General features: G+C 52.9%; 3 protein-coding genes across 3 annotated transcripts; 1 reads left to right on the top strand and 2 right to left on the bottom strand.

Moving 5' to 3' along the window:
* Window positions 1-9,658: 9,658 nt before the first annotated feature.
* Window positions 9,659-13,624, top strand: NCLIV_020900 (tRNA modification GTPase TrmE, related; the record flags this gene model as incomplete). Its single annotated transcript, XM_003882286.1, has 4 exons — window positions 9,659-9,695; window positions 10,055-10,788; window positions 11,261-11,570; window positions 12,147-13,624. The coding sequence occupies 4 exons, from the start codon at window positions 9,659-9,661 to the stop codon at window positions 13,622-13,624; spliced, it is 2,559 nt and encodes an 852-aa protein (XP_003882335.1).
* Window positions 13,625-15,600: 1,976 nt separating this feature from the next.
* Window positions 15,601-22,551, bottom strand: NCLIV_020890 (putative subtilase family serine protease; the record flags this gene model as incomplete). The annotated part of the gene is made up of 7 exons (XM_003882285.1): window positions 15,601-15,920; window positions 16,967-17,059; window positions 17,653-17,801; window positions 18,181-18,403; window positions 19,120-19,254; window positions 19,500-19,583; window positions 19,854-22,551. 7 exons carry the CDS (start codon window positions 22,549-22,551, stop codon window positions 15,601-15,603), a joined length of 3,702 nt encoding a protein of 1,233 aa, XP_003882334.1.
* A 2,421-nt stretch (window positions 22,552-24,972) lies between these two features.
* Window positions 24,973-26,841, bottom strand: NCLIV_020880 (hypothetical protein; the record flags this gene model as incomplete). Its single annotated transcript, XM_003882284.1, has 4 exons — window positions 24,973-25,070; window positions 25,413-25,487; window positions 26,075-26,200; window positions 26,739-26,841. The coding sequence occupies 4 exons, from the start codon at window positions 26,839-26,841 to the stop codon at window positions 24,973-24,975; spliced, it is 402 nt and encodes a 133-aa protein (XP_003882333.1).
* Window positions 26,842-27,173: the final 332 nt, after the last annotated feature.

Raw genomic sequence — 27,173 nt, 5'->3', positions numbered from 1 at the left:
GAGGCTGCTGCCACAGTGGTACGGTCTGGGTTTTGTATAATCGAGCAGAATGCGCGAGGTCTGCGTGCCTCAGCACAGTAGCGCCATTAATTGCACCGTCGGCAGAACAGCGGCGCGGAAGGATGTGCCTGACAGAGGCCACTACTTGCACGCACGGACGGGTTTGCCGCCACACGGTATCTAATACATACGCCAGCATTCCTCCCGCGTGTCTTTCGTCCGTTTTCTTTTAGGGGGGATGATCCGGCGCGTTGCCCCGAGGCGTGCACTGCAGTATGCCGTCAATAAAGCTGTGCAAAAGCCAATCCTACATAAACGGCAACCTTGTCGGTTTCCGCTCCTCTCTTGTCCCCCGGGCACAAAAGTTGGCCCCGAAGCCCCCTCGATTCATACTTTCCTGACTACAACATCGATGCTACCCCCTACTCCGGGACGCATAGCTGTCGTAACAGGCCAGTGACTTCCGGTCACCGGACCCGGAATTCCCCGAGGCTAGCTTTCGTTTGTGCCTCTAAAAGCTTGTGAGAGTACCTTCTGATCCACCACGCTCCTGGCAGGGGGGCACTGCGACGCGGATATAACGCAGACCACGCCTGGATCTAACTTGGCACATGATTTGAGAGTGTAACTCGTTTTCTTGTTTTTTGTCGTTGGGGAACTTTTACAATCCCATTAGGAAGGGAAATTCTCATTTCGTCGTCCGCGTGCGGCTGTGTGCCGCTTATTAATCATATGTTAATAGGACATTGGGAACGATGAGATTATAGCTCGATACGGTCTCGACTGCCTCTGGGCGCTTGCAACCATAGAAGGAACTTGCGAAGGTAGGGGGCTGCCAGGATGCTGCCTGCTTCACTTTTAACGTTATTTGTGGTCTCGATTATCGGCTCAAACGTGGAGTCGGATCGTTCCAGGAACGCTGCTCCGTTCATCTGGCCAAGCCATGCAGTTGTAAACGCCGCTGATGACGACCAACATGAAGGAGAAGATTCAGCGGTGGCTCAATCCCTTAGGAAAGAAGGATGGGGAGCAACCGGTGCCCACGACAGCGAAGGAGCCTCAGAAGAGAATGCTGCCGACGACTTCAGCAGCGCAAGTGAACAGCCGGGGGTTCTCAGGGGGCATGTAGAAGGGCAGCCTGGTGACGACAACGAAAGTGTAGATGTTTTTCAGGGACGCTAACGGTCACGCGGTGGAGCAGCGTGACCGAAGTGGCTACAGGAAAACGCAACCTTCTGCCGCAGCTAGATACTTTCAAAACGAGGCTGTCGCAAATAGAGATAAAAGTCGTCCTGTTGTTGAAAGATGGGGAGATGCCGATCATGAGACTCTTCTGAAGCCCATAGGAAACAGGAAGTCTTGTAAGCGTGTCATGGTCTCCAGGGCCCACGGCAGAATAACGAAGGGTGCCAAAAAGATGAATGTTCGAACCACTGGGGTTTTATCGCCAATGTGGACCTCTTCCGGGGTGCACCTTTCAGATGCTGGTGATACCACACCTAGGGAATGGACGGAGCCTTTCCCCGAACTTGACCTCTCGCGCATCGCAGAGACTGCTGTACTTCGAGAGGCGAAGGCCAACACCAGGTTTATGTTTTCCTTGGAGGTCGGCCAGGGTGACACAGGGCCTTGCACGACGTGCCAAGAAGGTAAAAAGAGGAAAGGTGGTGGGTTATCAGCGACAGCGACCGGTATTAAATAGGCGTGGAGGAGCGGACCATCGGAAAGGCCGCTCCTCTGACTATTGTGAGTATCAACAGCCACCAAGGACGGCATATGGCGACATTTCATCTGGGAATGTGGTTGCCAAGGTAGAAAGAAAGGCGGGTTTCGCTGTACATAATATGGGATGGTGGAACGCACACACACATATTGCTAGAGCAGATACGGCTGCGTTTTCCAGGACTCATGTGGAGGTCAAGAAGTATACTGATTGCTTCTCTGCATGGCTTTACGAAGTGTCCGGGACTTCTATGTGCTACCAGAAGCACATATGGCGGCCTCGGGAGTGGGACTGAATGTTCGGTATCCATCTAGTGTGCGACTATTTAGCACGCGTGTCCGTCTTTAATGGCTGCGGATGTCGATGTGACCTCTATGACATTTTAACTCACATTCCGTGTTTTTGTCACCGCTGTGTGGCGACAGTAAACGGAGCGTGTTACCTGTTTCACGTATGTTCAGGTCAGGTTTACTTGCCGGTGGTGGTGACATTCGTGGAGGACGACGAACCGAACAGGATTGTATTTTATCCGACGAAGGTGTGGGCGGCTCTTTCGTCAACGACAGATAGTACCTATTGGATCCCTGCATCCTTGGCCAGCATCCCAGACGATAACAACCAAGGGGATGCGTACGTTCTACCAAAAAAGGCTTTGCAGAATCGTGTTTTCTTGCCTCGTAGCTATCTGAAGGCGGGTTACTCCGCGATGCCGAAGGCTCAAAGCGACGCGAACCAGTATGAAGATGCCGGTGATTCAATAAACAATTTCCTTTGGCCGGGGCAGCGGGTGACGCTAGTGTGTGCTGCACCGGGGCAGCCGGTACGGATTGTCCCGACACTGGAAGCCGTACCACGAAGTAAGTTTCCAACAGCAATTAGACTGCGGGCCAACTGCTGCATAACACCTGTCTTCTTTGCTTCTTTTGCTGAAGCGCTTAGTACGACGCGAGCTGCCGTGGCGACCGAAGAGGCACTGGTTTCTTTTCACTTTTCACTTGGCGCCCGGAACCAACGTTTGCGCCAGTGCTTGTTGCCCAGATCTGAGATAAAGCTGGGGATATGTCCACTCTGCAATAGTGAAATAATTACCGAAGTCGTCATCACACAGTCTGTCACCAAGTAACGTTTCTGTGTTACTTGTTGAAAGATGACGTGTCGAGAAAACGTGTACAGTAAGGTACGCGTGGTACCACCACGTTAACTGGAGGGGCAGCGTGTGACACGTTCGTCCTCTTCTGACCTGGGGAAGCATGACTTTCTCAGACTGTTAAAGATTCCGTTATCCATGCAGCTGTAGAGACGTGACTGCGCTTTCTGACGGAAAACGACTGTCGCAGGCACGACTGTGGTATGTTGGAGATGTGCTTCGTGTTCCAGTCTTGGTTTCCACACCATCAGACGGGCAGATGAACGTTGCGTCACCGCCTTCTAAGAAGGGCGCTAAGGAGAACGCTCCAGCACAAGGGGGTGGGGGGTCAACAATAGCCGATTCTCTCTCACGAGGCCGATTCATCGCACAGGGCCGCGTACAGAAACATGAGTCCGAAGCCGTGGTTAACCAGGAAGCTGGGCCCGCTGACGATGCTGTCCGTAATGAAGGACCGTAGGATCCACCACCGAGATTGGGGTCGGTATTTCTGACCGAGGAGAATGGCTTAGGTTTCGCACTGCCACTACCGGTGCTCGTGGACGATGTCTTCTTCATGTCTGAACAGACCAAGGCAAAGTCACCTCCACGCATTCTTTTGTCTCTCACTGTACGACCGTGTAAAAGACTGGTCACCACGCCGCTGCTTCAACAGAGACTTGAGCCCAGTGAAGAGGTGACTGTGGAGGAGACACCGAACCGTAATGGTTTAGTCAGCCTTTCCATACGACAGAATCGCAAGGACGTTGAGGTTCCAGAGTCCCGCGATGACATGGGCAGACGGTGCACATCCAGTCGGTTTTTAATCGTCGAAGCAATAGGCGCCGCGATGCTGCGATCGCTTAACCACCTGAAGGCAACTTTGGCCCAAATCGAGAAACGCCTGACGTCAGATACGAGGCGCATTCTTTCCGAGGTGCCGCCAGGACTCCGAGAAGGTGGCAAACCAGGTCACCGTGGAACACGCCTTGGCGTACAGCTGGTCTGCCCGTCATTGGAGCAGTTTCTCATTCTGTTAAGTACGCTAAACTCTAGGAGAAATAACGTGGATACAGCGCGCCCCCCGCACGCTGATGTTATAAGGACTGGATGCTGTCAAGTGTGTCGTATGCAGGGTGTCACGGGCGGTGATCGGAAGCTAGCGAGTGTCCAGGACGTGTCACACTACCGATCTTTAGGCCAAAAAGAAGCGGCCTTCCGAACAACACCGTCTTCTTGTGCCTCCCGTCATTGCGAGCGCTGGGAGTGTGCATTAATTGAGCAGTATGGCGAAGTTATGGAGCTTTTCAGTTGCATACCAGAGTGAACCGTGACTGCCAATAGCTTGAGTGGGACTACAGCTGGTGCGAAACTCTTAGAGTGGACAGAGCTGTTTGCGGTGGACGTAACAGAATGACCAGTGTCTGCCTGTGAAGATTATGTAGAGGAGTTGTACCGGGTATAAAAGGTGGGTAGTTAAAACAACCTGTTGGCTTCAGTGATCGGGGGGGTGACGTGGGGCACCTGCGGCGACGGCGTCCAGGTTGTGTAACTCGCTTTGTGTGGATCACGTTCAGCGAGTCCACATTTCGCGAGTCTACTACCTCTGGTTTCCCGAGGTCGGGGGACGCGTTGGACTTTAACAGACACAGAAAATTCCGTAGTTGTTCCATCCGGTGGCGCTCGGTGGTGGGAAGAAACGCACGTACTGGTGTGTTGTGGTGTGGATGACGCTACAGGAGAAAAGGACGCTGCGGACCGCAACTATAGCGCGTTCGGAAGCCGACGAAACAAGGAGTTGGCAGTCTCGGTTTCTGGGGTACTTGCGGGTGCGTTAGCGACTTATGCTGGGCTCCGTGGTGTGGCGAGAATGCCTGCCGAGGCTGAAGATTTAATCCGCCGTGCACGAAATACAGAGAATATTGATCTGGCAGATATAGAAAAGTACTTTCCGTCAGAAAGAGAACTGGCCAATGCCGGAGGACACCAAAACATCCCAGCGATGGGACAAGGTGATGAGTTTACTCGGAATATGCGGAAACATGCTTACTTGGCGAATGCCGGATTTGCTTTGGCTGCACTTTCTGCGGTGGCTTCGATAGCTCTTATCACCGTGAAGTTAGGCAGAGGTGCTTGGCAGTTCCTAAGAAATCGAAGACGGTTATCCAAAATAAAGAAAGAGTTCGATCGTTTTGCCAGTAGTGGTAGTGGGGAGCAACGGTTTAAGCGGTATTTGGGCGTTATAGATGGTGAGTGTGCCACCACGAGTATCACCTATCTCCAGTTTGTCTATTGAATTGATTGGTGTCCGCTTCATTGGCGACTACTAACAGCATTGAGGTGTTTTCTAGTCACCGAGGACCTTGACGCGTGCGTGGAGTTCCAAAGATGCATCGCCATCCGAGTGTGGCATTTGTCTCCGCGAACTATAAAGTGAGACTCGTCCTCGCTTGTGCTGCTTTACGCCGCGGTTTTGGCCAGATAATGCGATACACGCATTGCGTACTTCTTTGTCAGCTGCATGTGTCGGGTGGTACATCCATGTTTTTTGCCGCTAGCCATACGAGAAGGCGTGAAGTACTGCCAACCTTCAGGCGGCACAGTGAACATATTTCATGCATCTGTTTGGGGGTGAGTCGGATTCTCCCTCTATCCGGCCTAGAACAGCCTCGCGTTGTCCTTGTTTTTTGTTGTACCTGCACCCTCACGGTCCGGACTTCTGTTAAACGTATCCAGGCGATTTTCATTGGAAAATGTTCGGCGTTCCACCAGGTTGATTGATTAACCTCTGAAAGCTTTACAAGGCACACACTTCCATATGTTGGTATCAGGTTTGTGCGGTGTAGTGGCGAGTTATGATTCACTCTTTTACTTACGCGACTCGCACTGCGATTTTCGATTCATTATGGTGACACCTTTGGAAAGGCAGGAAAAGGAATTTAACTGTCTATTAGGGACTTGTGAAGAGCCAAATAGGTCTCTCAAAGTAGAGAAGGGGGAGATATCGTGCCCGGTTTCGCACTAGAGAAAGGCATGGATGAGCTACACAGAAGTCGATCTTGGGAGAAAGACAATGCACTGTGCCCGCACTTGGGGCTCGTTGGCGAATGTGTCGGATTTCATAAAGAAAGATACGGCTTTGGCGTGTCCTGCAGTCGGCTAGCACCTACTCCCGTGCCGAATGAGCACTCGCTTGCAGAGGCGAGGAATCTGCAGGAAGTAGAGCTTGTGTATGCGTTTTCTGGCTACCCGCAAGTTGAGACACAGACAAGAACAAATGGAACGCGTGAAAACTCTGAGCCTCACCATAGACTTTGCTGGCGTCTGATAGGTGGACAGGGTATGCCACCGTCCATCTGCGTGGCTGTTCAGGCGAAGGCCTAGAGTGAGTCGCCTCTTTAGTTCACTGGGACAAATGAGTGGATGATTTGCAAGTCATACCTTTGGTGACGCGTGAAACCCGATGGTCTGCCATAAAATGCAGGGGAGGAGCGAAGGGAGCAACCACCGATTTTTGAGTCTCCGTAGTGCTAGTTGCCAAGTCATTCACCGCGTTTTCTAGAGCAAGCAAGCTATGTCTCCCTGCAATCAGATGTACCTTCTTACGAGATGCGTCTGTTCCCCGCAGGACACTCAGAACATTCTCTTTTTAGAGAACAACCAACGTGGGTACAGGGCAGCTTTCCTCTCAGGACCTACCGTTCAGAATCACCCACTTTTTTTTGTTAACGATTCTCGTTTGTTGAATGTTGCTCAGAAAACACAGAAGCCCTCGTGTGGGGGACAATACGTGCCACTTCTTCGATTTAGAGGTTAGAAAGCTTCTTCTGACCACATTTGAGCCTTGTTTCTTATCTGATTTAGATGTCGGGAGCCCCCAGAGGTCAGAGTTTATGTATCCGGGCAAAATTGTTTGCTTTCGACGGGCAGCCGGAAAAAATCGACAAAGCGGCATCGGAGACTTGGATCTAGGCCCGATACCAATGCGAGCGAGCAGTCTGTACAGAATTGGTTTGCGACTCTCAAAGCTACCTTCGCTTTTCGCGTCTATTCTTCCCTGTTGTGCTAGACTAAGCATGGAATCTTCCCCGCTCCTTTTCTTGGTCGCCGACGAATCCCGTCGTGAGCGTGAGGAAGTCTCTTATCACTGGGTCTTAATCTTTTCTTGGTGACGCCACGACAGACACATCTCACAGGTTTTGCCACATATCTTCTTCCTCTTCTATCCTCTGAAATCAGCCCCTGTTCCCTGATTTATGTAGCTGCTGCCATCGGAAGAGGGGGACAGGTGCGCGGCGCGCATACCCGAGACAAGGCCCACGCAGTCACCGCTACTCCTTGTGTGTGTTCCATGGCGGTTGAGTCGACGCGATGCTCCGTCGAGGCACAAAGCAAAATCGAAGTCCTTTACTGGAGTTTTTTCGCAAGCCTGCGCTCACCCTCTCCGCATTAAAGCGCGGACGCTTGTATTTTCAGTGCGTGGAAGGTTTTCTGTGCAGGAAAAAACGATATGGGAATGACCTGGCTCAGGCGTCTTGCCCCTCGTAAGCTTTTTCTGGCGGACGGGGAGTCCACGAATTTAACAGGGTTGACGTCGATTCTGTTTTCCCCGTGCGTGTCCGCTCCTGTGAAACATTCCACGGCGAATTTTCTCGCGTTTTGTTTTCGTGGAGGTCGGTTTTCTCCGTTCTGTCCCCTTGCACGATAAGAGTTTTGTGTCAGACGCCACACTTCTCCGGCAAGGCAGTTCCCGCCAGTGTCTTCCTTTCTACGCCCTTTTTCTGCTAACGCGTGCCGAACCAGCTTTTCACCGAGCAGATGCATGTGGGCTTTCTTCAGAGACTGCGTTCCCCAGCCAGGCAGACAACTGCGGAGGACTCTTCTTCGTTGAGGAAAGGATGCTGGCTTCTCTCGAGTGGTCCGGGTTCTGTCTCCGGTCTGGCCGAAAACCCCGAAATGTGTACCCTGCTTTTCCTCATTCTCGCGAGCCTTTTGTTCTCGTCATTCGACTTGTTTGTTGCTTCCGTGACGCTTGAGAGTCCCTTTATAAACCACTTTCGTCACCCTTTCCGGGAGAGTCGTTGGAAATATGACCTCGCAGACTGGTGCGGGCTCACCGTTCCGTGCCTACCCCGTGGAGAGGCCCGCAGCGTCGTCCGTTGCAGTCTATCGCCTCTTTCACGCGCAAAGGCGGAACGACGAAATTCCCTGCCGTCCTGCTTTTCAGGAGCGTCAATCTTCAGACGCGGCAGATTGCCCACGCCTTCCGGCAGTCACCGGTTCTCCAGCGACGAGAAGGACCGCCGCTGCGCCCAAGCGCTAGAGCGAAGACGGTCGCGGTTTGCGTTTTCGTTGACATCATCTTTGTCTGTTCATGCGTTTGCTAGCGGTACGGGAAGAAGGCAGCGAACGGAAGACGAATACACGAGAAGAAAGCCGAGCCGGAGGATCGCCGCGAATCATCGGGAAAGCGATGTTCGCCGTGAGAACCACACAACATATCTTTCCAGTTCCCTGTTCTCTCGACCCTGTTCACGGGATCCGTCAGAGCGTTTTGCGGCATTTGTTACCAGACGTCCGCCGCCCAGTTTTTCCCCTTCCGCGTGGGCTTGTTCCCACCGCCGCGCTCCCTATACACCTGCGCAACTTGCCGCTTTCTCGTACCAGGTTTCGCTTTCTTCTTTTCAGGAGAGGCCTTTTGATCGATGGCGAGTTCCGTGCGCTCTGCCGGTTCCGTCTGCATCAGAAAGTCGCAAACAGCCGATACAGGCGGCACCGCGTCGTCCGTCGGAGATCCGAGCTCCTCCGTCCAGGCTGCTCGGCGAGGGGCGTTCGACTCGGGAGAACATTCGCTTTGACAGTCGTGGCGAGAGGAACGCAGTTGAGGAATCCCAAGGAAAACACGCCAGCGCGGCGCTCCCGGTGCCTGGAAATACCACGTCCCTCCTCTCTTCAAAAAAAAAACCGGTGAGTGCAACCTCCCACGAAACCGCTGACACCATTTATGCGCTGAGTAGTGGGGGGAGTTCCGGCGACTCCTTTTCGCCATCCGCGGTCGCCGTTTGGCGCGTTTCGGGGCCTCTAGCGCATGTAGTGATGCGCCTTTTGATGGCGAAGCCGGCGAACCGGAAACACACACAGAGGGGCGACCGGGGCGTCCCGCTCTCCGGTCGAAACAGCCACTCAGAGGAGGCGCGCACAGGAACAACGCCGGCAGACGACGGCAAAGGGAATACAGAGCGCGAGCGCGAAGGCAGAAACTCACTCCTGGAGACTACGGTGCATGGCCGAGCGCGACCAGAGCGAGAAAAACCAGGCAACCAAACCGAGAGACAACGGAAACAACAACCGCTCCACCTTTCGCCCCTGCCTCGCGAGCGTGTGGCTACCTTCTGGAAAGCTTGGGACTGCTTTAGTGGCACTGAACCAGTTCCTCTTGATGATGTCCTCCTTCTTCGATTCGACGCTCCACGATCTGCCACTGGCAAGTCTGCAACACAAAGTCTGTCTCGTGTGCCTGTACAACGATCTATGCCTGACACGGAGATGCATCTACACCTCAGAGTCCTCCCGTAGAAAACATTTTCTGCTCTACAGCCATTGCGTGCATATCCGTCCAGCTCACACACGCATCGAGACTTCTCTACACACATCCCTATCTCTCTCTCTGTATATATATATATATATATATATATATATAACCCCAAACCCTCAAACATATATATGTATATTTATATATATTTATATTGTTCTTATAAATGTGCTAATACATCCGTGTCCACTGCGCATGGACGTATCCTTTTGTGTACATGTGGAGGGAAACGTTTTATTGGATCGAAGGGAAGCGTAGGGTTTGGTGGACGGTGCCTCATAATTATGTATGGAGCAGAGAGGCCTGTTCGTCGTCCCAGCATTGGCACACTTCATCGTTTGTTTTCTCCCTTGTGGGGCGCGTGCCGTTGAGGCAGATCAACGGAACCCTCCTCGCTGATCTGTCAGCCCTTTGTCCCTCCGTGTACAGGCCTATGCATGCAAGTGTACCTACTTGTGTGGATATGTGCATCTCTGGACACTTCGTTTACCCGTTCAGTGCGTTTCCCTTGTTCCCTTGTGTGCGTTTTCGGTCTGTTTCCAGTTGATGAGCATCATGGTTATTCCTGTGTAAATAGCCGTTGCTTCTCCGGGTGAGTTTCTGCTTCCGCCAGGTGAGGAGGTCGTGGAAATCCATTCACACGGCAGTCGCGCGGCTGTCGCAGCGATCCTGCGCTTCTTCGAAGCCCTTCGACGCGCGCTCAAGTCCTTCGCTGACGGAAAAGGCGCCTGGGAAAGTCTACAAGTTTCGGCGGAAGAAACGGCCGTGGCCGAAAGCAGTCGCCAGCCGGAGGATGGACTGGAGGCCGAAAACGAGGACGGTGTCGTCTCGCGCGCGGGAGGTTCTGCACTGTCGGATGCCTTTCGTTATCAAGAAACATCCCCAGGAGGAACGGGCGGCAACACGTCTCTACACTCCGACATCTCAGCCGCGCGGCGTGCGCTACTTTTGCAAGCGCTTGAAGTCTCCGTCAAAGGCAGCGCCGGCGCGGAGAGGAACGCACAGAAGGAAGCTCGGACCGAGGGAGACTCGCAGGAACGGCCTCACGAGAAACACGAGGAAGAGAATCAAACAGAAGAGGAAGACGAGTTTCATTCCGGAGGGGTGGTTTCCGAAATTCGACCGGGGCGACGCGGCACCAAGACGCAAAGTGAGAGCGCCTCAGAGCTCGCACAGGAGGCGGAGAGCGAGATGTTGACGCGAAGACGCGAAGCTGAGGCAGCAAGGTGGCTGAGGGAGGTCGGCGAACTACGTCTTGCGGAGGCTGGAGAATTCACGTTCCGAGCTTACCTTAACGGCAAAATCGAAACTGTTCAGCAAGTGGAAGCTCTCGCAGATCTTGTCAATGTAAGCTGGAGTAGCGAGAGAGATCGAGATCTGCATCATGCTGGACCGGTTGTAGGCACGAACATCTGTGTACGCCCATTGCTTTGTTCGTGTTTGTCTCTCACAGTTGGTCTGCCTCTCTGCCTACTCAGTTGCCTTTCCCGGCAAGTGGTGGCTAGTCTGTTTTCCAGCGTTCCGCGTTCTCTCTACATCTACACAGATATGACGTTGTCCTGATTGTTGCATGTGTTTCTGGTTTGTGGAACAACGCCGCAGGAAGCCGGAAACCCGTGTGTGCCACAGCCAGCCTTCCCGAAAAAAGCTCCCGCACCTAGGGGCCGCAGCCCCGTCTTACTCTGGGGCATCCGGTTTCCATTTTTGCAGATCGAAAGTTCGAACAACCGCGCGCTTCTTGCCTCTTCGTTTGTCTCGCACGTATGTCTTCTCTCCCGCTTCTCCATCGCCTCTTTCTGTCACGCGCTTTGTGCGACAGGCCGACACAGTTGCTCAACACCGACTCGCCGTGCGCCGCCTGCGACGGCAGCCGAGAGAAGTCCACGCGCTGTTGGACAACTGGCGGGGTCTTCTGCAGGAGGCGCTGGCTTTTTCCGAGGCTGCTCTCGAAATCGGCGACGACGCGCAGGAAGCAGACGCGGAAGCGGCCCAAGAGGCGGGCGCGACGAAAGCCGAGGCGCGCGTTCGCCGCCTCCTTCGAGAGATCCGCCTCCACCTCGAACTGGGTCTGCGCGAAGCGCTCGTGCATTCGGGAGTAAAAGTGGTCTTCTGCGGGCCAACCAATGCAGGTGAGGGAATCCGGCACAATGGCAAGAAACAGACCGAGAGGACAAGAGGCAAAAGAAGCAGAAATACACACGCGGGAGAGATGCAAAGGATAAAACTGGAGAGACGGACTGGAGAGGAGAGCTGCCACAAGGGGAAACAAGGGGACACTTGTGAGTGTTTCTTGGACCTTGCGTGTTGGACCGAGTGGAACCGGTGGCTGCTTGAAAGCACAGAGAGGGAGAGAGGCAAGGCCCGAATAAGAGAACCGAAAAGCGAGGCCGCCCTTGGGAGTCTCTCTCGAGCACGTGCGTTGGCGAGGCTGGCGTGTAGAGTTTCCAAAAAGCTGTTAGAGTCGTGTTTTTCACGTGGGTGTCGGAAAGAAACATCTGTGCCTCTCTCCTTCCGTGCGGCCAGCCATCGCCGCAAAAACAGACCGGGGCCGGCACGCGAAGGCGCGTCTTCCGGCCTCGCTTTGCATGCGCGTTTTCGTCGGAAGTTGTTTGGAGACAAGACGAGCGCGGATTGCTCTCCCTTTTCGAAGTGGTTCTGCCGGGACATCGCGAGAGAAACCAACTCCCCTGTCTCTGCCTCTGCAGGAAAAAGCACTTTGTTCAACAGCCTCGTGGGACGCGACGCTGCCATTGTCTCCCCCCTCGCCGGAACCACCCGAGACGTGCTTACATGGCCCGTCCAGCTGCGCGGCGCCAAACTCCTCCTCACGGACACTGCGGGCCTAAGGCCCGCACCCCGCGGGTCTGGGGAACAACGGCGAGCTCCGGAGACTGCTGCGGTCGCCGGCGATGGAGCCGAAGCCTCCCTCAGTGGGGGGGGTTCGACCCGCTTAGACTGCATGAGGCCTCTCGAGGTTCCCTGGGTTGCGCCTGCGGGAGAGGCAGGCGGGGGCAGAACGCGAGAACGAGACGGCGCGCCTCCGAAAGGCGAAGACGCCCTCGAGGAAGACAAGTCGACTTCCACACGAACGGACGGCCTTGACTTGGCCGTCGACTGTGTGGAACGCGAAGGGATGGCGCGAACTGTACGTACAGCGCAGGAAGCAGACATTCTGATTTTTCTTTTGGAGTGCCGCAGCACACGCGAGGCGACGCTGGAGCACGCGAGACGTTTTCTTCGAATCTTTCGAGATTCTTTTGCAGGCCGTTGGGAGGACGGCGGAGGCGCTACACCCCGCGAACGAAGGGTCGTTGTGGTGCTAAACAAAGCAGATGTGTATGCCCCGCTTTTGGTGAATCAAGACGAAGTTGTTTCTCAGCGCCGGCGTCCAGGTGATCTGAACAGCCCCTCGGAGCCTTCGGACCCAGGTCCGGGTGCACAGAGTAGACGCGTTGGTGGTGTCAGCTCAGCACACTCTCGTGGAGAGAAAAACCGTCTCGAGTTCGGCACTCGCTTCGGTGCGTCCTCTCCCAGTTCTGCCTCTCCATCTGTTCCTTCGTCGCGTTCGCCTCCTTGTCCCTCTAGCTGCGATCCGCAGCTGTCGTCAGAGGTTTTTGCCGACCTTCTCGAAGAACTCGAAGAAGTTGTAAAGGCGGAGATGCCTCCCGCGCTGGTACCCTTCCTCCAAACAGTGGATTCAGCCGCGCCAGGTGTCTCCCATGCCAGCGGTGGCGGTGTGAGGCTCTCCTTTGAAGGGCAAAAATGCAGGTTGATTGCAGAAGACTTGCCCCGTACGCCGCCGTCTGAGGCGAAATCGCGCCCGCATGTGTTGCTGCTTGCCAGCAAATTCAAGTGGAATTTACCGGCCTTGCAGACAATTGTGTGCCGAGCTGTTAAGGAGCTGTCATCGCCCGAGGCCGTCCTTCGCTGCGGCCGCTTTTCTGCAGAAAAACGGTGTGCGACGCATGGCCAGATGCGAAGCAGCGCGACGGCTAGCGAGCAAGAAAACAGAGTCTCGGCCGGAAACACACACGAGGAAAACTCAGGCGAATTGGAAGGCGACAATGAGATGGGTCTGCTAAGTGGGCGAAGAGTGCTTGAGGCTCTGGACGGTCTCGCGAGACACCTGGAAAACTTCCTTTCTCGAGAAGCGGAGGAAGAACGAAATGAAGATCTTCGGTAAGAAGGGTTTAGGAGAGACCGGAACTGTTCATTCAGTCGGTGGTCGCACATCACAGTTAGGTTCACGCGGCCAGTTCGCGGCTGAGTCTTGTTACGGTAACCCCAGACTTGACGATTCCTCTCAGAACACAGAAGCCTTCCGTTTACATGGTGAATCCGCGCACTTTTTGGCTTTTCAGATCTATGAGAGAGATACTCGTGTCTGTGTAGGTGTCTCGACCTCTCAAAAAAGCATAGGTACATGTATCGGTAGCCCTCTGTATCTCGACTTTAATTTGCACATCTTTTTTGGATCTCTCTATGTATCTCTGTATCTATACGCACTATATTTGTACCACGGATATGTCGATGCAGAGATGTTTGTGGGAACGGATGCCTAGGGTCTGTGTGTTAGCTGTACGTGAACGTCGCGTAAATGCAGGTAGCTTGCCCCTGTGTGTGAAACACTTGGCACCTATCGACGCGCATACCGAAATCCGCCGCGTTGAGGGTTTCCTTTCACACTGTTGCCCTCCATGCTCTGCATCGTGGGGCGTACATCACGTTTTTTCCCGTCAATGTGTGTTCGTTGTCTTTTGCCGTCGCGCGTTCCCGGCTGCAGGCTGGCACTCAGGTGGCTTCGGCAGCGTCTTCTCGGCGAGGCGCGTCCGGGCGGAAACACAGAGGCAGTTTTGGATGTCATCTTCAGTTCGTTCTGTGTTGGGAAGTGACTGAAAACGCTTCCGGTGTTGTTCGCGCGCTGAGGGGAGTGGCGACTTCATCGGGAAATAGGCGGCGTGCCACATTCCGTCAAAAGAGGAGACAGATAACATATCTGATCCAAACCTATCCATATATATATATATATATATATATATATGCATTCAATGCCGTTATGCGTAGATCTGTGTGTAAGTAAATACATTTACATCGATCTGTATGTAGATAGATATGGAAAGACTTTTCGTCAGCTTTGCAGGTTGGTTGAACCATCGACGTGTGGTGACAGGCGAGACGGCTTATCGGGTAGGGAGGGGATATGCATCGTAGAATTCCGATTTTTGGAGCGTCTCTCGACGCTGGTGCATGCTCTCTCAAACCTGATATTAAGCCTGCCTTGCATATACGTCATGAGCTCTCAGCTGTCACTCCTAACAGCGAGAGGCTGTCTCCCCAACTGCGAAAAAATACGTGGAAAACCTGCAGAGAAAACCGATGCATGTAACGCATCTTACAGCGAGGAGGAAGATCCTAGCCCCCCTCTGGACTCTCCAAAGGGGTCACACCGGTATCCTAAGGAACCATGTATCGTCACCTATATACCCGCACTCATATTGGGCACAGACACTCCCATACACAGCCATACATATACAGATTTATACATACAGCCCTGCGCACATGTTCATGCATAGGTCTACACACGTATATATACCTGCATCCATCCACATATATCCCTATATCTGTGTCCATATGGATATATATCTTTGTATTTTTGCGTATAACGAATTGTATAACACGTGTACCTGTTTCTTTCTCGTAAGAGGTGTGTGTTCATGCAAGTAATCTTGTATGTCGACTCGACATCCCACAAAAGCGCCCTCCGCATCACTGCATGCAATTTTATTGGGACAGGGCAGGACAGCGCGAGCGTCGTACAGCCGTGACAGGGTGTCTAGGCACCAAAATGGTTTCTGCTTTCCAGAGACACACATGCGCATGCGTACAAAAACGTAGGAGGCAAGACCCGTGAGCGACGCACTGTGTCCGGCAAAAGAGAAGCCCTGAGAAAGGCCGGAGAACTGGAGCAGTCGCGAGAGAACAGATGCTCTCCTCTCTAAGATAGAAGCCCGCACGGAGCGTGTGCGCTATCTCAGCTCTATCTCCCTACTCTTGCTCGATGCAACGCGAGACTGCCGTGGTGCAACGGCCCAGCAGGCTGCGGCACGGATGGGGAAGACCGCTGCCGGGTGCCGACGACGTTCTCGTGCCTTGGACGTTTCAGGACAAGGTAAGCAAGCGACTGAATGGATTGAGAAGCTGAGCCATGCTCGCCACCAACGTGTCGAGACCTGGCAGCGCGTAAGAGCCTCCCTCGCCCCCAAGCGGCGACAGAGGGAGAGAAGCTGAGGAAGAAGCGGATGTCCCAGACGCAGGAGATGAGTCGGAAGACGGAAGCGAGCCCGATCCGTGGTTGCCTCCGAGAAACGCCAAAACCGCTTGAGCTGGCGAGGGCGGCTGCGACGCGTCCGGTTGCAGCGCCGAAGCTGGAAGAGGGTCACCCAACGCGTCGAGAACTGCTGCGTAAGCGTTAGCAACTCCTACAGCGAAACGGAAAAACGATCGGCACTGACAACTCTTGAGGAGACAGGGGGTTTGGCAGACCCCATCGTGCCGTTCCATGGGAAGGCGATGGCACACCGACGAGCGACAGGGGAGTTCCTCAGATTCTGGTGGCGAAAAACGGGAGCGCACGCGCGCAGTCTATATATGTCTTGCTGCTTCTCTTGCGCTGCGAGAGCGGCAAGATTTCGAAAAGGCTCAGCAGAATTGCAAGGAACAGCACATAGCCTCGCCGAAGGAAAACCCCCTTCGACTGAATGTATTTCCTCTCAGTGTGGGGATAACGCCGATAGAGAGAAGACGCCCCGCGGCAGTTTTGCGCAGAGTTTTCAGATCGAGAGTCAAACATATGCAAATCTGCACGATGGCATGTCAACTTGAGTGTGACCACACGTCATTCGAGACTGGTGCTTCATACATGCAGATATCGTTGTGTAGCATATTTCAGAGTGTATTGACCGGCACAGAGAGGGACATCGGTGCCCTTGCGTATACGCCTAGAGGGAAGGGTGGTGAAAGAACGAGTGGCTGCTTCACTTTCCATTGCTGCTTTTTCGTGCTACCTGCTGAGGCAATGCGTCCTTCGAGAGACGTCAGTTTTGTCGAGGTTCGCATGATGCATTCGCGAACGTCTGCCGCCGTCATATTGGGTTGTGCACTCCACACCATTGCAGCGACACCTGGGTCGGAAACGAAAACAGAAACGTTGACAAGAATGTGGAAATTAACCCTCGCTGGACTGTTCTATATCCCGGTCAACCATCCACACGCGCAAGTAGGAACACTTCTAGAGAGAGCGAGAGAACGAGGCGGCAGGAGGAAGATGAAGAACTATAGAGAAAGGAGGACCAAGGAAAAACGAAAGATACACAGGTCAGAGCAGAGGTACTTCGAGACAGAGAGAGCAACGAGAGCGACAGAGACGACCTGTTACAGGTGCCGCAGTTGTCGGTTATTGTTCGAGCTACCACTAGGGCGTAAATAGAGGCGTTTGCATGCGTTCTTCTGCTTTCTGACGCATTACCTGCCACCAACGGCGTGGCCATGGAAGTTCCGGTTTTGTATCCGTAACCCTCCGGGAAGCGTCCAGTTGGAATGGTGCTGATGATATCTGTCCCTGAAGGACCGGCAGCGACATGAGGCGAAAGAGAAATATGTCGCCGTTCATGCATACATGTACCTCCAGCTAGACATATATATATATATATATATATATAGCAGGCATACACGAAAAAGACTGCCCCTAAGCATGCTATGGAGGTGAGTTACTCATTCTGGTTATCCACGCAAATATATAGAGAGGGCGTTGCGTGTGGGAAACGTGAACCTGGCATTTCAATACATATCTATGCGAATAAGTATATGTATGTAACCCCCTTTATGCACGTATAGACTTCCACGTATCCATCCAGTTGTGGATTACATACGTTTAACGACACCGTATTTTCGCATTTCCTCAGTTGGCGTGTTTACGCTGAAAGAACTGGTTTGAAGCGGCGACTGTCGCGCTTATTTGTCTCCGGCTGATTCCTATGTTTATCAGAGAGCGTTTCACTGGTGTTCCATTCTTCTCTGTCTACATGTACAGTCGTTTGTGGCGAGGGACTGTCCGATTCTTCCGAAGACGGAGATCCACTTTCGCCTCTTCTCCTGCCGTTCCTGCTCCCTCCTTGTTTGCTTGCCTTCCTCTTTTCCGTGGGCACTCCTCACCTGGTGCAGCGACGTCGACGGTGTACGGACTCCAGTTGGACGACGAGGCGACGATTCCTCCCGGGGACAAATTTGCGACTCTTAACAGGCTTTTTAACCCCGCACCTGTTCGTGTGTCATAGCCCCAGTTGGGGGGGAAATCGTTTTCTCTGGTAGAACGGTAAGAAGCATGCGAGAAAGCAGTCTCAAACCGAGCCGCACGCGGTGGCGTCAACAAAGGACACACGGCTTTTTCTGTTCCCCTCAGGTGTCTCTATCTCGGTCTTTCCGTTGTGTATCTGGATCCTAAACCACGAATGCGGCTTTTTGCCTCGCCATCAGCGCGGGTTGTTCTCTCATAATGCCTCTTGCGTATTGCAAAGAGCAGCTGAGGACTCCGCCCTGTTCCCGTCTCTGTTGATTCTACGGTACCGAACCCTTTTTTTCCCCTTGCGTCTAGATGGGCTTCCGCTGCGTAGCCGTCGCGAGTGTGTGTGAAACATTGAGACACAGACCTCTTTGGGTTTGCTTTCCGGCTACGTTTCTTACACAGAATTGTCCTTGCCAGCATTGTCGACAGCGGCGACAAAAAGCTGGCCCCTTTTGGCCGTTCGCTCGATGGCGAGACGGAGACCTTCCGACGGCGTGGTGTAGCCCCAACTGTTTGTGCTGATTTTTGCGCCCATCCGAAGCGAGTAGTCGATCGCCTCAGCAGCTGCACTGCTCCGCGAGATGAATTTCAGAGGCATCACTTTCACCTCCCAGTTCACGCCTGCGCCGACAGGAAGGGAGGAAAAGAAAGGTAGAATGGAAGCGCAAGAAGAAAAGTGGGAGAGGCCCGTTAGGGAAGACGGGAAGCCAACCCGCAGCTGATCCGGTAGTCTCGGCAGTTTGGAACCGCAGGAACACCTCTGAGGCGGTTTGACGCTGGGCAAGAAATCGCCCCAACACGGATGGGGCATTAGAAAAGAAGAGGACGCAGAGTCGGTGGACGAAGCGAAACGACGGACGAAGAGAGGGTGAAGACATCAGTTGAAAAGAGCGAAAGGTGTCGCAGAACATCCTGCACGATTCTCGTATGAGCAGGCAAACAATCTATCAAAATATGCCGCTGTCGCCGCACAAAGGGAGCAAATACTACAGAAAACACCGATCGCATCCCAACAGAGATGATAAATATTAAATTCCAATTACACATACGCGATAGGCACAGAGCCATATTCGCGCCGCCGAAAAAACGTCGGTACAGCTTACCTGTATATATTGCACATGGAAAATGCACATGCACACGCTCATATTCACAGTTCTACATACATGTATTTTGCGACACGAAGAGGGTGTACGACGGATTTTTGGTGGCCGCTGTCGCGTGGCTATTTGACTGAAACCTTCAGACCCAACAGACTCGATCTGTTCAGGCATCGTCGGAGTCGCCAGGTTCATTTCCTAGATTCGTAGGGTTCGCGTCTCAGGGTCGAAGCGTTTTACCTGCGATGCCTCGTCGATTGTTGGCGGCGGCGGCGATGATCCCCGCGACGTGGGTACCGTGGCCGTTCAAGTCCATCGGATCATTTGTTTTTCCCTCAAAGTCGTATCCACGAACATCGTCGACGTATCCATTTCCTACGACAAAACAAAATGTCTTTCCTGTTCCACGTTTGTGCAGCGTCTTCGACACACACCGGCAAATCACCGAAAGAGACATCGAAATGAATGTTTTATGTTTATGCGTCCTTCACTTTCCCTTACGGCGACAGCACAAAAAGGTTACAAGCACTCTCTGTGCAGACCTGGAGAGACACATCTACATTCCATTTTCTAACGCTTTACAACTACGTGAACCAATTGAAGAGGCACGGTATTCTGACCATCGTCGTCAATTCCATTGTTGGGAATTTCCTTTTCGTTGCGCCACATTTGCGTCCTCAGATCTTCGTGGTTGTAGTCGACACCTGAATTTCCGCGACGGAAAAACAGAACACTCCCGCACACAGGTGCTCGTTCTGCATGGCCTCGGACTCGCCCCGCGTCATCTCATTCAAAATGTTCAGGAATCCTGAATGCAGGTACAGCTCTGTATATGCCAACCTGCCCTCGGAAACACCTCACGACAATCATGCACAGCACATACGGGAAGTTGCGAGAGTTTATATATATATATATATATATATATATATATGGATGTGTGTGTTGTGCGTCTGAGGGAGAATTATGGGATATACCTGTATCGATGACAGCAACAATGATCGGCTCTTTTTTGGCGCCTTTTCGATTTCCGCTTGGAGTCTCTACTTCTGATTCTTTGGCAATCTTCTCCCGTCGGACGTAGCGTCTCTGTTTCTCTTCGTCTGCGATCTCTCTGTGCGGCGCCTCGTGTTCGGCAAGTCTCCTCCCAAAGGCAACTTGTTCGCCGTCGGCATTGGCGTTCGCCGCGCGAGACAGCCGGTGAGTGTATACAGTATTCCAGGCTTCGACAGCGCGCACGTTCACTCTCGGTTCGTGGTACGCCCACTGTCTTGAGAACAAACTGTCGTTAGGCATCTTCCCCAAATGCCGAACGGGGCCCGACAGGAGCGGAATCGAATTTCGCCCCTTCAACAGCGGCGCCCGAGAAGGGGAAGGCGATTCCGGTTGCGAGGACGCGAGCTGAGGAAGTCTTGGAGAGGGGTCGACAGAGCGACTGCCTTGGGCAGATCGCTGGGGGCAGCTGTCCGGAGAGGGTACAGGGTGAGAAGGACACAAAACCTCAGAGCGAAAGAGCGGGCTCGCTGAGGAAAAATTGTCCAAGAGCGACTCACGAACGGCCGAGTCTACAGCCTCGTAGAGGCTCAGGGGGATAATCCCTGTCGAGGGCTTCAGCATCCCGGCAGGGTGAGCCTTTGGCATATCACGGGCCTCATTCGTTCCTTCAAAATCTTCTACCACGCCGGATATGTGAATGCCTCCGGAGTCGGCCTCTCTGTGCGCGCTGGCCGCCACGTGGTCACGTTCGCCTTTCGTTGGCGCGTGCGACGCAGAGGAGAAATCTGCTTGTTTCCGGTGTTGTGAGGGAGTTGGGTCCGACGGTTCGTCTGAGGAGTGGCCATGTTCTGTGCCCGTTTTTGCTTCCTTTGCAGAGATGGAAACTAAAACTTGGGACCGCTTTCGCTCCCCGTCTCGGTTCGATTCAGAACGCGCCTCTTTCTTCTCGCCTTCACCGAAGGATGGCAACGTGCGACTCCTCTCTTGATCCCCTCTCCGACGAGTGTTTGTTGCCTCTTGTTCGTCTACCCTTCTCTTTCCTTCTTCCGTTACTTTTCGTGCAAAAGAAGAAGACGCGTCGGACTCCGCTTCCGCAATCTTTCTCTTCCTGCGCTGGTCGTCTGGCGCCGCGCCCTGACCAACTTCTTCGTGTACACCTGAATGCGTTTCTGGGTCTGCCTTTGTCTCATTCTCTGGGTTTTCCTCTGCACTTTTATCTCCCCTGGACGGGATATCCTCGTTAGACTTATCTTCCAACGCTCCCCTCTCTCCATCGACATCGGGCACGACGACGAGGTCTCCTGCTGCAAACGCCTCTCTCCCTCGGAAGGTCACTTCGGTGTCAGATTCAATCAGCCACGTCGAGGGATTTCGCTGCCACAGCGTCTTGATGGTTTCTCGGATGGAGTCTTCTGACAAATCATCGTTTAACTCTAGAACAACCAAACCCACGTTTTCGAGCACCTTCATTTCCTTCATAATGCCCAGCTCAGCCAATCGGTCGCTCTGGAGCCGCGCCTTCGCTTCGCGAACCGCGTCAGCGTGCCCGAGGACATTGTTCCGGGAAATTGCTTCTTCGACGTATGCAGTTTCTGCTCCACGTTTGTTGTCTGTCTCGCTTCGTGAGTGGGACGAGGCCGGTGTGTGTGAAAAACCGGATATCTGTGCCTCGTCATGTCCAGAGTCTCTCACTGCCGTTCCGTATTTGTTGTCAGTTGCTTCTGCCCGTGACGTCTCGCTGCGGGACTGGTTTGTCTCCATTGGAAAAGTAATTTCAGTCAGGCCGATGATCAGCCGTCCTCCCAGAGAGGACACGTCGCCCTCTGGGGAGGTGCTCGAAGATTCCAGTTCCTCTTCGCTTTCCTGTAAAGGCGTTTCTCCACTGGCACCTGTTTCGCCTGTGCCGCCACTGCTTGGACTTGGTTTATTTTCATCTTCGTGTCGGACTTCGTTTCTTCTCTCCGAGTTTCCTGCCTCATCTTGTGTGACTGGCCCCCCTACAGTCTCTCCTTTCCCTTCTGTTTCTTCACTGTATTGGATTTCTTCCTTTTCTTCTGTTTCCTCATTGTCCAGATTTTTTCCGCTTTCTTCTGTTTCTTCCTTTGGTACGTTTCCTTCCTTTTCTCCGGTTTCTCCCTTTTCCCGATTTTCTTCCGTTTCACCTGTTGCTTCCTGGTCTACATTTCGGTTTTTCTCATTTATCCCTTTTTCGTGCTTGACGTCTGGATGTCGCTTGTTCCCAGCTTTCGGCTTGCCGGGTTCTGTTGCAGCTGCCGGCTTTGGCGTGTTTTGCTGCGAGGAGGAAGAAGGGCGTATCTTTTTCCCTCTTTCGCGCTTTCTCCGGAGTTGTTGCGCGTGAACCTCCCGAGCTATTTGCTGGCTTATCGTCTCGAGGGCCTCAATGTTGTCTTCTGTCAAATCGCCTACTCGCATGGGGAACCGCACATGCTCTGCCTGCTCGGCGTAGAAAGGCTGACGGAGAAGGACCGCGTGCTGTCCCCGAGGCTCAGCTGCTGACACGAATCCGGGAGATTGCGACCAGAATTCGTGAAGCAAGAATCCAAGGAGCAGCCGCGAAACAAGGAAACCCGATCTCTCCTGGGACAGAGAGACACCACGCCGGCGTGCCTCATAGCCGCTCTGAAACAGGGCACGAAAGGGAAAGCCAAGGATCCCCATTTGGTGTCGATCTGCTTAGACTTACGCTATGCATACGTGTAAAGATATGGATACATATACATATATAGGTCTGTGGTTTATCATCCGTCTCGTGAATGAAGATGTGTCTCTGTATGTATGTATGTATCTATATATATATATATATATATATATATATGGAGAATAGATCTTCGGTACTGAGTTAAGCAAATGTATATGCATATATTTGCATGACGATGCACACAAGAAGACCCTGATGAATGGGGCCTCCGATTCGTTTAATTTTTTCTCTCAGTCCCTGAGGATCAGGAGCCCCTCCTTATGTTTTTCCCCGGGCCGGTCTCAGCTCTGCGCCAGAATTCCCCTGGAAGAGACGCAGTGGCAGACCCCACGCACAATTGATTTTTCGTAGAACAGGGAGGATCTCTGATCTGCCAATCCCTGTGCGAGCTTCGCACATGCAGATACTCCTCCGAGGAACGCGGTTAACCGTTCGCGTTTGTGAGAAAGAGGATCAGATACCGTTTGGGACGAGGCTGGATCGGATGCAGGATTTCGTCTGGAGTCGATTTGACACGAGGGCAAAACACGCGAAGAAAAAAAGCGCTGCGGTTGGCATTTCTCCCCGTGAGCACAAACCAGGTAGACGCGAAGAGCGAAAAGAACAAGGATCTGTTAGCACGTCACCGTCGAAGCGAAAACACAATACCTTTCCGACACACGAAACGGAACCTGCGATGGAAAAAAGATACAAGTTGAAGAAACGTCCGGACTTTTGCAGAACGCCCTGGCAGAAACGGCCCTCAAAAACAGACATTCGTTCTTTTGAAGGCGGCCGACGAGCCAAAAAGCGGGAAAGGAAAAAAACAAGTAGATCGCCGACAACTCGGCACCTGTATGCAAAGGATCGAATGTCCTGCGAATGTTCAAGATAATGCTGTAGCGTCTGTAACTCTTTCAAGACGTCTTTCGTGCTTGCCGGTCACTGTTCGTCCCAGACGATCAAAACAAAAGAAACGTTCTTTTGTGGTGTTATCCATGCAGAAAAAAAGACATACACGAATCCAACAGTCCGGATGTACGGTTGACACCACAAAACGCGAATGGACCTCACACGAGACGAACCCCCCGTTATGACGCCAGGAGAATATGCCTAAGCGGAGCGGTGACCCACGGAGTGCTCTTTTTTCTAAACAATGTTTTGGTTGTTGAACTCCGCGAAGATAGAACTTGGCACCGCGTTGCGTTTGCGAGGCAGCTGGCGGAGTCTGTACAGACTCGTTGATGGCTAAAGCGTAATTTCCGTGCTTCGGCGCTTCTCCATTGGGGAAAGCCGGTTGCTACGAATGCATTGCTAAAACACAGAGATCTGTTCGCTTCTCAGGGACATGTGCAGAGTCGCACATTGCCGTTTGCAATTTAGAGTCGTCGCCTCCTGCCACGGTGTATCTGTGCCGTCAGGGAGCTCGCTGTCTACAGCGTGCCCGGTTCTCACTTTTTCACGTGAGCCTTTCCCTTTGGCCATGAAGTGCTGCCTTTTAGCGCCGACATTTCGCAGGTCCACACAAAGTAAGAAACGAGAAGCGAGACATTCGCAAACGCTTCCGTGCCGTGCAATCTCACACACGTTGGGGCAGTAGTGTTGCGAACTGCTTCGCCGACCTCGAAAAGGGTCGCCTTTCAACGACAGACTCAGGACAGCGCTTGGCCCGGAAGCCAGTGAGGCAGGCACGCACCGAGAACTCGAGAGAAGAGCGGAGACAGAGGCGCGCTAAGTTCAAGGAGCATCGTTAGGCACTGACCAAACCCCCGCGGTGGGTGGAAAAGAGCTGCGCGGTGGGCAAAAGCGATGGTGTATGAAAGGCATCGGCCAGGCGACTGGCAATTGAGGCGCCTGGGAGTCATTGTATTTCAGCGCGTCCCACCTTCCCACCTCGGGAAACTGTGGACTCTTTTAAAGACATATATTGAGACGCGGAGAAACGACCGTTTTCGCTGTCACATCCACGCGGTTCTCCGGGCAACACGCCCGCGTATAACCGACCGAGTGATTGACGCGCGGGTACGTATGAACGCCCAAGTCACTGACGCGTGTCTCCCACTTCCTTGCATTTCACCGCAGATTGGTTTCCCTTTTCTTCATCTAGCCGAGTCGAGAGGAAATACAGACTCGTTCACCTGTAGGAATATGCCCTACGACCTGTGACGGTGTGGCGCGGGCTTCGCCTGTCGCATGCACACTACCAGGACTCGCTCAACTTCCCTTCACGGTACCCTCGACGGCTGTCCAGAATCAGATGCGCAGGCACGGCCGGCACTTTCCATGGAATGGTCGGTGAGGGAACGCGCCTCCCGACCGCTAGACGCAAAACCGTCTCTTTGATGTGCTGGAGAGGCTTCGTTCATGGCTTCTCTGTGCATGTCTGACTTCGCGCCGCGCGATTAGCACGACGGCGCTGCAGGTGCCTCCTTCTCCGCAAGGTGGTGCATCAAGACGCGATACAACTGGAGCGATCCCGTGATGGCCATGACCACGTTAACTGAGGCAACAAGCAGAGAATCCCAAAAAAACCGGGCGAGTTCCACGTCCGATTAACACTCGCCACTAGAGAGGGCCGTAAACCCCGTGTACACAAGCAAATCGCGCGGTTCTTGACGTCCAAATCTCTCCACAGGTACATCGATATATCCATGAGACACACACACATACCCTAGACAGTACTAAAAAAAAGAAAGAATGCAGTGTTTACACGATGTAACTGCCAGGATTGTTCTCTGCCGCTAAATACAGTGGATATGAGGGAAAGACACATGCTTGGTACCGCTCAACTAGGAGACACAGGATCAAGTGCCTCGTCTTTGAATCCGGAAGGGCAACCCACCTGAGAAAAGACTCCAGTTCTTTGGCGTAATGACCGTGCTGTAGCGCGCCCAAATGATCCCCGTCAGCGCGACAGCTGTAAGAGTAAAAAACCCATCTTCCATAAGGTGTCTCAAAACCATAGAAACTCCTCACACCTGCATTCAAATATCTGATAAATCTCCCTCTATACCTCTCCATCTAGACATTTATGCATGCACATCCGAAGGCCACTCTTTACAGACACCTGTTTGTGCTTGCACGCGTGCCATGCAGCGCCTTCTCACGAAACGAGTGGCGTCTCACACTCGAAGGCCCGTTCAGCTTTCTGTCCCTCCAACGAAAGGAGGAAAATATGTTTGTGTGTGTGTGTCGATCGCTACTCCCCTCAAGCGTACACCACCTCGAAATAGAGACATCGGAACGCCATGTGACACTGTAATACAGATCATAAGGGTTTTATACGGGAGCCTTGGCAAAGACGAGTAAATCTACGAAGCCTGTAGTGATGAAGACTTCAACACTCTCACCATGTGCATGTTCTGTCTCCGATGAAACCGCGCATGAATCTGTGTGCCCACGAGATTCTTGCACAGAACTACCGATCTGTGCACTCACGACCTATGCGGCGTCTGTGTCGTGGATTTGTTCATCTCAGTGACGACCCGGCCCAATCGAACTCACCACACTGCTGAGCAACTGAAGTTTGCTCGACTTTTTTCGTCTTCATATCGGCCAGGTTCGCGATGCAGATGCCCCACTTGAGCGCAGGCGCCCAAAAATGAATGGTGAAGGGCCCCGCTGGATGCGCTGAAGGCAAGGGAAGAGCAAGTTCACCACGAGAGAAAATGTGAACTTCGCGTTCCAGGAATGTAGTTGAATAAGGACATGCCTCCACATTTTTGTCAGTCTCGCTATCGTTACACTACCACCTGAGATATTTGCACACAGGTTAACAGGTACACAGCGTTGAGCCCATGAACAGTCTTTGCGCACACGTACACAGATATATATACATAGACATACATATATATATACAAAACATATCTATCTATCTAGATATAGATATATACATGTACATATATACATACGCATGTGCGCACATACAAAGCTGTGTACAAATTGCACACAGGTAGGCGAGGACGCTTCCATGCAGAAGAAAGACTCCACGCAGAAGCGCATGATAGATGGGGGCCTGCGCACTCTGAACGAAACGCAGGACAGGGAAGCCGAGAAAAAGAGAGAAGAGACCAGAAAGACAGGGAAGAGAGAAAAGCGAAACGTCGATCGAGAGAAGTCGCACCAAAAAGCGGAAAGGTAAAGAGAAAAGAAGAGGAAAGGATCTCACAAATAAATTTCTTCATTCGGTCAGAGAGAGGCAGCTGGAGCGCCTTCGCCTGCAGGTACGGGGCGACCCCAGGAAAGAAGATTTTGTGGACGACAGCCGACATGCTTTTAGTTCCGAGTCTCCTTGGGTCGATTCGCCTCTACGTGTCCTTCTTCCTCCTATTTTTTACGACTAAGTTGCCTTCCTCTTTCTCCTCCCTTCTTCCGCCCGGAGCGATGTTAAGCCTCGCCCGTAGATCCGCGCCGATGCACGCCGCTTCACACCCCGAAAAGAAAAAAACGTGGTTCAGCCGAGCCTCGCTTGCTGCGTTTTCGCCTTTCCGGATGTTCCGTCTTTCCCGTGTTCCGACACACTCTCTTCGTTCAATTCTCCTTTCGAGACACGCAGAAGCTACGCGGTGACAACGAAACGGATCACCGAGGGAACGGCGTTGTA

Source organism: Neospora caninum, chromosome VIIa (assembly GCF_000208865.1).
Source record: "Neospora caninum Liverpool complete genome, chromosome VIIa".
NCBI lineage: Eukaryota > Apicomplexa > Conoidasida > Eucoccidiorida > Sarcocystidae > Neospora > Neospora caninum.
Note: the sequence above shows the minus strand (reverse complement) of the source record. Positions and strands in the feature narration are given on the sequence as shown.